The sequence below is a fragment of the Eleutherodactylus coqui genome, chromosome 2 (genome assembly GCF_035609145.1).
Source record: "Eleutherodactylus coqui strain aEleCoq1 chromosome 2, aEleCoq1.hap1, whole genome shotgun sequence".
Lineage (NCBI taxonomy): Eukaryota > Metazoa > Chordata > Amphibia > Anura > Eleutherodactylidae > Eleutherodactylus > Eleutherodactylus coqui.
Genome location: NC_089838.1, coordinates 5100614 through 5111119, shown reverse-complemented (window position 1 = coordinate 5111119; position 10506 = coordinate 5100614). Strand labels below are relative to the sequence as shown.

The following is a 10506-nucleotide window of genomic DNA, read 5'->3' as shown; positions in this document are numbered from 1 at the left end:
ATATGCAGAGGCTGTGGGCAGCAGTTGCAGCTCTATAATAGTCACTCTGGCACCAGCGGCGATTCTCCTGCCAAGTCCTGATCGCTCCCATCCCATATCAAGGTGAGGATGAGAGACCGGTGCCTCATCATAGCCAGCCGACGCTCTGCATTATAAGTGTGGCCCAGACATGCCGAAAGGTTGGACACCCCTGGCATAGGCAGGAGTGGGACTTTAGGCCACTGGTGGAACGAGGTTTGGTAAGACTCGTGGGTATTTCGACAAACATCAGACGGCACCGCGGTTATTTATCTGCAAATCAATGTAAGAATTTTATTATAAACACCTAGAAAATGTTCAATTTACAGAAGTAGCTAGAAAAAAAATTGTGAAAGTCACATAAGGCCGCCACCGCACCCCGGCAGTCCGATTAAACAGATTCCACAGACTGTTAGAGATCTCGTTGTATCCATTAGTCTCATCTGATTTACTCACAGAGTTGCTCATTAAAGTCAATGGGGACAGCAAAAAAAAAAAAAATAATCACCGAGATGCCATCAGTGTATGGAACACGAACAGTTAATAAAAGTGTGCGCCTAGACCAAGATTCAGGAGCTCCCTGTTCTCGCAGTACTCATTCATTGACTGTAGGAACCACCATAGGGGGGGGGGGTTATTCTCTGCAGCGCCTTCTCCAGGTAGGATTCGGTTTTCCGAGCGCCGGCTCTCACTGTACTCGATGGTTTCGGTCAGTCTCATTGAAATGAATGGAGTGCCCCCCCCCCTCTTTCATTTAAATGGGGCTGCCAACAATAGGCGAGCAGAAGCCCCAGATCTCTAGGTCTGCAGCATTGAGAGGAATGGAGCCGCGGCCCTGCGTGTGTGACCAGCGGCCCATCCACCAACACAACCGTCCAGTGGACGGCTGTAATATCCACTGACCAGAACAGCCTTTAATGGGGTTTGAGCTCCATAAACTGGATAGCAAGGTCTGTGATCCCGATTAACCTTTACATTATGCTGATTATCACTGATGTCTAGGGGTCCCAGAAGATCTAGAGGAGGGTGTGAACGGCTGAAGCCTTCCTCATCAGCCGCTCCGTCATGGGGGAGTTGGGTCTCAGGACGTCTCTTTCGATTAAAAGACTTCTGCAAGAAAGGAGAAAAAAACCAATGGTGCTTAGAATTGTCTTGGCGGATGTGAAGGGCTGTCTGGGATCGATCCTCAGGCTAGGGCAGCAATAGCTGATGGCCAGGCCCGCTGTCAGCATGGACAGTGCTAAAAGCAGATAGTCCTGTCCAAATTGCTGGGGCCTGGCTCTATATTAGGTTTAATGGGAGATGCGCCTGTAGTACTAATCCAGGCCACGGCTAGGTTGACCGTGCTGAAAGCAGAGTGGGTCTGGTTGTCAGGGATCCTGAGCTTTAGATCCCCCGCTGTTGAACCATTGATGGCCTGACATGAGGATAGGTCATCAATACTAAAAGTCCCAGACAACCCCTTCAAAAGGTAATGAAGGTATAACAAGGATTAGAAAAATAGGGCTGCTCTCTTCCTAAACAGCGCCACCCCTGTCCAAAGGTCATGTGTAATAGTGCAGCTATATGAATGAGGGTGAGCTGCCGCCATCACAGGATAAGTTGTTGATAGGTGGATGTTCAACTGCTGAGACACCCAGCAATCCCAAGATTATGGTGCTGCTGAGTCGCAAAGTTCTGGCAGCAGAGACCGGGCATGTGTGCCCATGCCCCATTCATTTCAGGACCACCACAACTCCATCTCTATTGAAATGACTGGATTGGAGACCAGGCCTCAATGGCCACAACTTCTTAACGTACCAGCCTGAAATCCTGGAATTGGTGGGGGCGCAGTGTTCAGACCGCCATCAATCTGCAAATTGTCCCTTATCCAGTGGACTTACTTAAAGGAGTATTCCCATCACGGCATCTTAAAGCAACCCTCCGATGCTGGACAAACAAAGATGGCTGCACTGCTTCTCTGATGACCTGCTGTACAATGTTAGTGTGCATCGGTAGTCTAAGACACGCTGCACCGACGGGCCAGTACTCCTCACGTGGGCAGCACTGACCAATCAGGTCAGGCATGTAGTGTCTTAGACTAAGGATACATACTGGACAACAAGAAGCACCATCTTTTTCTTGTCCAGGACTGGAGGGTCGCTTTAATTTCTGCACTAATTGGGGACGGGCAATTAAAGGTTCAGCATTCGTACACGAGGAACATGAATTGCGAGAACTCATTACCTGGCTAAATTGTTATGAGATTTTGTGTTGCTGTTAATTGCAGCCCGAATAAGAACTTGGTTGAAGACGTCTCTCTGGAAAACAGAACACGTAAATCACATGACAGTATAGGCACGATAGCGGTCTTATGTAAATGGTGCTCTACGTCTAAATATAAACCGTTCGTGCCGAATGAATGAATGTTTGTACAATACTGCATACAGATATTGACTTCAGTGTATAACCAGTAAGCCGTGCGCTCCCCCTAGTGGTGGCTACAAGCAGCCAGAATATCAGGTTATGTATATGCAGCAGATTTGGAGCTCTATGTATATCATAACGATTTGAGAGACACTTTTAAGAACTACTAAAATGTTAATCAGCACAATTTTGGACCACTTTAAAGATGAAATGGCTTTTACAGCTTTCTATCTACACTGAATTGCCACTTTATTAGACACAAGGCACCTTTAGGATTGGAGCTTTCCAGTATGGAAATTAGCACTGTGACCCCACAGTGCGGCAAGAAAAAAAAAAAAATAATAATAATAAAAAAAAATCACGTCACAAGTTTTCCGTGGATCGGTTTCAGTGTGAATCCACAATAGATGGGAAAATCCAGTGATCTGAGTAACTTCCAACAAGGCCGGGTGATCGGTGTTAGACTAGCCGGGCCAGAATTTCATTGCCAACCTTGTGGGGGTTTCTCATGCAACTCACACTTCACCACCATCACTACTACTGTAGCCTCTATCCTCATCTTTACTTTCTTCAAAACATACCTCCAACGCCCACCTCTGGGGCATTCAATCCATATCAGCCCCTCTCTCCCTTCTCCACCCATGCACTCTTCACTTTTTCTTAATACGCCTCAAACCCCCTAATACCACTGAGAAACATAACAGCCACCCTCATAAATCTTCTAACCACCTGCTCACCCTCGCTATCCTGCTGCTACTAGCGGCAGGCGATGTCTCTCCCAATCCTGATCCACCATTCAGTCTTCCTAACTATTACCCCCCACCTGCCTCACTGGCACACCCTTAAAGCCCAACTGCTAGCCCATGCATACCCTCCCCTGACTCCTTTAAATGTGCGCTCTGGAACTGCCAGTTGGCATGCAATAAACTCCACACCATCCATGACTTTTTTACTGCTAAATCTCTAAATCTGCTAGCTCTCACAGAAACGTGGATCCAGCAGTCTGACACGGCCTCCTCTGCTGCACTGTCCTACAATGGCTTGCAGTTCTCCCATACCCCAAAACCGGAAAACAGGCGAGGTGGAGGAGTAGGTGCTCTTCTCTCCCCACAATGCACCTTCCAGGTCATCCCCCTCCCCCGTACTCTCACTCACCTTTCCATCGTTTGAGGTACATACCCTACGACTTTTCAATCCGCTAACCAGGCAAGTAGCAGTTATCTACCGCCCCCCAGGTCCTCCCTGCTTGTTTCTGGATCACTTTGCTGCCTGGCTCCCCCACTTCTTATCCTGCAAAATCTCAACCTGTATTCTAGGCGACTTGAACATCCCCACCAACAACCCCATCTTCCCGTCAGCTTCTTTCGCTCACCTCCTCCCTTGGTCTCACAACTCACAGCCTCTCCCACTCACAGGGATGGAAACACCCTGGATCTGGTCTTCCTCCGTCTCTGCTCTGCTTCCAACTTCACTCACCCCCCTCTTCCGCTCTCGGATCATAACCTCCTCTCTTTCTCTGTCACGCTCCCTACCATCTCTCCAGACCCACCTACCTACCATACCTACAGGAACCTTAAGGCCATTCACACCCAGAACTTTGCTGAATCCCTACAGTCCTCTCTGTCCCCTATCTCTCTCCTATCCTGCCCCAACCTGGCTGCCGCTCACCACAACACCGCTCTCTAACATGCCCTGGATGAAACACTCTTACAGTTTCCTTCAATTGATTACTAGATGTAACAATGGTTTTGTTTCTGTTCCCTCTGTAAGCGCTATGGAATATGTTGGCGCTATATAAATAAAGATTATTATTAAAGATTGACTGGGTTGAGAGTATACAGACAATGGCCTGAACGAGAAAAAGTGAAAGGGGATCTTGTGGATGGAAGGGGTCGGAGGAGGATGTCAGGAAGCATTCGGATCAACAGGCACTGAACAGTCAAAACTGCAGCAGACCACCAGTTCCAGCACCATTGTGTCTAAGAAAAACAAAAAGGCGAAACTCCAGCAAAAAAACGCAAGAATTGTATCACTGAACAGCGGAGAAAGAACACCTGGGTCTGATGAATCCAGATTTCTGTTTCACTGTGCTTGATGGGAGGTCAAGATTTGCTGGGAGAAGAATGATTTGATGACCCCCTTCTTTTCAAAAAAGGTCAGCACTTTCATCTTATCTACAACTACAAGAAACTTCCTGTCCACAGGGGCCGATATTCCTGCAGCACAATTTCATCACTTGGTGGAATCTACACCACGACAATTTGCCGTAGTTCTGAAGGAGGTCAAACGGTCTACTAGATGGGCAGATGGGGTCTCGAGGTAATATAGTACTTCTCATCAGTGTGCCGAGGCAGTTACCTGGGCGTTACTTCCTCCTATATTCACTATTTTGTACCGGATGGGATACATCAACTCCACCACCTTGTCGTAATTTCCACTGTCGAACTCTACAAGCGCCTGGCTGAGCGGGCGGCCGAGTTCTCCGATCAGGGAGTGCTGGTAGCTTTCACCTGGGAATCTGAAGATATAAAATACACCATAGATTTATATATAAAGCTGTAGCCAAGAGTCAACACTTCACCCTATGGGACAGCATATAGATTGGAAATGGGACCTGATCAGATAGAACGGGACAGACCATCTAAATATCCCCTTGTTCCTTACTCAGAAAGTTCCTTCAAAGGCTGGAGGAGCTGAGCTGTCATCTCATGATCTTTGGCACCCAAGGACGACATTAAGAAGTGAAGGTCGTTGAAGATCAGGATGTGATCCTTGGTGTGTTTCTTGGTAACCTGCACAACATCATCCCATCGTTTTCCAATTTTCACGCCTAGAAAGGGAACAGGAAGTACGGGATTTATTTTGCCTCTCAACCGTTGACTCTACTTACAGAAATGTTCCCCCTCGCACATGAGGTTGGACCTCACTAAAGGGGTTCATGGGATTAGAAAAACATGGTTACTTTCTTCTAAAAACAGCCCCACACTTACGTTAGGTTGTGTGCAGTATTGCAGCTCAGTCCTTCCCGACGCGCCGTACATATTGGGAGCGGAGCTCATTCCCTACACAACAAGTATCTGCTGTTTTTGCCACCAGACTCCATTGTGGCTGCTAACGTCTGAAATGTCGCTGTCATTGTAGCAGCATTTACATGTCCTGCTTGGGACGTTCTCCTCTTCTCTGAAATTTCTTCAGGCCAGGAAATCCTTTTCCAAGAATACTGCTATTTTATAGGAATCTAAGATCCCCTACAGGTGGGATTTCCCACAAAGCTCCTAATTCAACATTAGAACTTCTCCCCTCCTCCCCCCCGCACATCACAAATCCCTCTTGAATAGATTTATTTTTGGCTGATAGATGAACACTTTCCCTGATTACGTCTTCAACAATTGGCACCCCCACATGGTCTGATCATTACCCCTCCCTCACTAACCGTATCCGCAGATGGGCCATTACAGAATGTCAGGTTTTGGAGAAATAATGTACTTTCAATAATCCCCCACTAGAATTGATAACCTCAAAACGTAGGAGAATCCTTTCTATTTAAAGACTTCCCCCAAACAGACTCCTCGGACTGGAATACCCACAAAGCTTTCATACCAGGAGTTCTCAAAGTTAGTTTGCAACATATGAAACAAAACCAAACCACAATCAACCCAAACTACGTAATGAGCTCAGAAATTCTCTTCTAGAAGATTTGGAAAAGGATTTAACATTATTTTGTACCTCATATTATTCATCTGATAATAAGCCTTCCAAACGAAGGTCTCCCGCAGCCAAACGTCACAACCCAAAGCCAAAACGCCATCCCTTTTATATGCAAAAACCCATCTAGTTCTCCCTCACTTCGTTTTTCTTTAGGCCAGCGCTGGATCGGTTAACGAATCTCTCCTCTCTTCTAGAGGGTCACCATGTGTTGCCAACTAGATGTTCTTCACTCCAGTCAATATGGCCGGATGTTTCCTAGCTCGACCAATGTGTGCTGGAGAGCTTGTGGCCATCCGGGCTCCATAACCCACATTCGTTGGAGGGGTCCGAGTCGGACTTCATATATCTTTAATAAGGCCTTTTTCACACGACCGGGTCAGATCCGGCATGAAGGACCCCGACCCGTCCGGATTCTTCTTTATCTGTATTGTGGAAGCGCCGTCTGTTGCGCATGCGCAGTACAGATCATGTCGCAGTGCCGCTAGGCGATGACTGCTCACTGCGGAAGGGCCACGGGACAAATGAACTCCATTGACTTCAATGGAAGCCGTCCAGGTGGAAAACAGCACAGAATGCAGCATGCTGCGATTTATCTGCTGCGAGCGGAAATGTCCGCTTGTGTGCTGAAAGCAGTGGTTCTCCATACAAGGCTATAGGCAGTATTTGCTGCGAAATCTGGGGAAAGCCACCGGCCCTGGATTCTGCAAATCAAATCTGCCCGTGTGCAGGAACCCTAAGAGATAGAACAGGAGCGACTAATAACCTGCAGTAGTACTTCTACTGCTTAACTAACGCGCTACAGTCTCCCTTCAGCAAATTGATATATATACCCTGCAAGACTGATTAGAACTAGAAGTTGGAGGTCCCCCGTGCCGCCTCCTACTACAGCCCTGATCTGCCCTATATGGCTACATGATGCCTATGACATATCTACCCCCATAATACCCCCCCCCCCTTGTGTGGGGGATCTTGGCTCCAGTATTTCTCCCTCATACTCCCTTCTATTTACTTGTTTCGTTATTCCCACTCTTCCATCGGGGTCAGTTAACCGCCTACATTGTATTGCTTTATATGTCATTTGTGTCCGTCTCACGTTTACAGACATTCCAACAAATTAACCTCTTAATTGTTATTACCAAAAAATGTATCTCAAAAAATTCTGAATGAAAAATAAAAAGGCGACAATGAGAAGGCACCAAATAATCGTGCCGACCCTCAAAATAAGGAGAACAGGTCAACACTCCATGAATGCAGTAAAAACAACTCTACCCCCCCTCCCCCCGACACCCAATGAAGTGGTGCCATTGCACTTCTTTTCCCATTTTGCCCCACTTGGAACAGTTTTCAGACTGCCTAGTACATTATATGCCACGTTCAATAGGACCACTGAGATACAACGTGACCCGCAAACAAATCCTCAGGTAGCTTATAGAAAAAAAAAAATTAAAAAGTTATGATTTTTTGAAAGTTGAGTTGGGAAAATGAAAATATAAAACCAAAAGGCGGCTCCAGTGGGAAGGGGTTAATGGAGCCACGCTGCGGCTAGATGTGACACTGTTTGGGGAAGAAGAAGCAGCCATATTTGTCTAAGCCTTTAAAAGGGGGCATTCCCATCCTGTACAGCGATGGCAAATCACTAGGACAGGCAATCAGTTTATGATAGTGGGGGTCCACGTTCTGGGACCCCCACCAATCCTTAGAACAAAGAGGTCACAATGCAGGTCTAGCATTAGCTCTTCACTGTTTCCCCAGCACTGCAATACCCCAGCCACTCGCTTTTCTTGGAACTTCAGCATGACCCCATTGGTGCTCCTGGCTACGCAGCAAAACCCCCCCCCAAAAACAGAAGGGAACAGAACGCTAAATCAGTACTGAAGGCTCTTCATTTTCATGATTGGTGGGGGCCACAGGAGTCAGACCCCCAAAGTGATGATTGTATATCGCTAGGATATACCATCACTATATTAAATGGCAATAGCCCTTTAAAGGGAAATGGTGCAATATTTTGTTTGCCCTTCGGGAGTGCTAGAGACGACTTGCTTCGGGCTTCCACAAAGAGCCCAGCCGATTCTGCAGATGTCAGCAGTGGGATATGCCATCACTTTACTAGATGGGAACGACCCAATAAGAGAGGATTTAGTATAAGGGCAACTTAAAGATCACCTAAGTCAGCCAAAAATATTCCACCTGTCCTGGACTCTAGAGTTCAAGGGGGCAAAAGATAAGTGGCTGATATAGTAGGACTGACAAACCAATGTGAAGTCTTGAAATGTGACAACTGATTTTCTGAAGCAGAGAAGGGTTAATAACAGTTGTCACTTCCCTTCCCCTGCTGATCTCTGCAGCGCAGATAAAGGGCAGCACTCCACAGGGGGCAGCAGGGAGCACAAAGAAGGAGACCCAATACAATTGGCTACCATGATGTAATGTGATATCATGGGAACGCTCCGTACCTTCCATCTGGAGCCGATGCAGCAGAGATGAATTGTCCACGATGTCCAGCATGCTGCCGCTGGCGATACATATGGGGGCAAGCTGTGGGCGAGAAGGCAGATTAGCACAGCGGGAAGTGCCGGACGTGTCACTGGGGCAAATAGTCAGCCTTCTGCCCCAGCCCTAGACCTAAATCGCCTGGACAAGGCAGAGTGGCTTGTTGGCACCCCCCCCCCCCAACCTGGGCAGATCCATAGCATTGTATGAGGGCTTGGGACCCCCTCCGTTTGCCGAAGCAGACTGCAAAGAACAACTATTGCGTCAGAGCACAAGTATTATTGGCCACCCACTTACTTACATGGGCGCTGTCCCCTATATATTCCCTGCTGCATCCCTGTAGATATTGGGAGTTACAATAACCAGATAGTCAGCGACCAGTTCACAGCCATCCTGATTTCAGCAGGATAGACCCCATTTTTGTAGGCCGTCCCATTTACAGCTATATCTGTGTCTTCAGGATGCACCTAGGAGGTGCGAGGAGGCTTATGAGGCCATCCATGCTCCTCTGGGAACTATGCAATATACACAGACAACTGTTTGGGGTCTTCGCCCCTCATCTGTGTATGGTTTCGGGCTTTGGCTTACCTTTCCCAGTAATTGTTATAAGGCTTGTCTAAAAAGTCTGACATTAATTTGCAGAAATGCTGCCTTCCAATAGGTGGCGCTGAAGAGGTATTGTTCCATGTTTCCATTTTCAGGATGCAGAAACAGCTGCCCACAGTCCAAGCCATGCACAAGGGGGCAGAGGACAAACTCTTTTACACTGCTGCAAGACCACAGCATGACTCCTCTCCCCCGTCTCCTGCCCTTCAGCGCTGGCACAGAGCAGGAAGCAACAAAGTGTAAAAGAATGTTAACAAGGTTTGCCCTTTACCATTCAAGGTTTGGGAGGCAGGGAAAGCTGTGGACTGCAGTGGGCAGTATTACTTTGGGGGCAGAAAATGGCAATATTTCACAAAGGGGCATTATTAATTTGAAGGTGCACAGAGTGGCAGTATACCAGAAAGGGGCATTATTACTTTAATGGGGCACTGTTCTCTGGTTGGGACACAAAGTGGTAATATAGCACAGGAGGGCATTATTAATTTGAGGGGGCACAAAGAATCAGTATTGCACAAATAGTGCACTTCTGAACCCCCTCAAAGCCCATCGCTTTGTCCACACACAGAGTGGCAGTATAGCACAGGGGGCACAGAAGAGCACTATCACTTTGAGGGGGGCACAAAATGGCAGTATAGCAGAGAGGGATTTTTACTTTGAGGGGGACAGAGGAGCACTACTGCTTTAACCCCTTGAGTGGCACGCCCGGAAATTTTCCGGGACCAGCTCCACTGCCGATAGTGATATAGCCCGGAAGATTTCCGGGCTATGTATCACTATGGGAGCTGCAGAGCACAATGCCACAAGCTGTGACAGTGTGCTCTGCCTGCACAGACCCACAGAGAACAAAGCAAGGGCTTTGAAAAACCAGCAGAAGATATTTCCGATATGCCGGCAATCTCCTGCTTCTAGGTCTCCTGCTTTGTTTATAGGTTGCCATAGCAGAAGCAAGCCGATGGTCTCTGTGGCAGGGAGAGCTAGTGCTTGGCTGTCAGAGGACAGCTAGGTACTAGCTCTTACAGCAGAGAAAACCTCCGATCTCTGCTGTGTTAACCCTTTACATGCTGCAGTCTATGTGACTGCAGCATGTAAAGGGCTGTCACCATTGGACCCCCGGAATGTGATCAGGAGGTCCTGATGGGTCCCTGTGGAAGTCCCCTACTTGGTAAAAAATCAAAAATACAATCACACATGTGGTATCCATGCGTCATAATGACCCAGAGAAGGAAGTTAATACATTATTTAACCCCTTAATGACATGGCCCCTTTTTTTCTTTTTTC

General features: G+C 47.4%; 1 protein-coding gene across 3 annotated transcripts in view; it reads right to left on the bottom strand.

Annotated features, from left to right (window-relative positions):
• Positions 1 to 283: 283 nt before the first annotated feature.
• The window catches only part of TTC38 (tetratricopeptide repeat domain 38), a 28044-nt gene continuing 17821 nt past the window's right edge, over positions 284 to 10506 (bottom strand). For all 3 annotated transcript variants that reach the window (XM_066590200.1, XM_066590201.1, XM_066590202.1), the window contains 5 exons: positions 8586 to 8667; positions 5089 to 5254; positions 4783 to 4942; positions 2245 to 2318; positions 284 to 1128 (listed from right to left, as the gene is read on the bottom strand). In XM_066590200.1, the coding sequence (XP_066446297.1) occupies positions 1035 to 1128; positions 2245 to 2318; positions 4783 to 4942; positions 5089 to 5254; positions 8586 to 8667 (576 nt within the window). In that variant the 3' untranslated portion in view covers positions 284 to 1034. The remainder of the gene's footprint in view (positions 1129 to 2244; positions 2319 to 4782; positions 4943 to 5088; positions 5255 to 8585; positions 8668 to 10506) is intronic.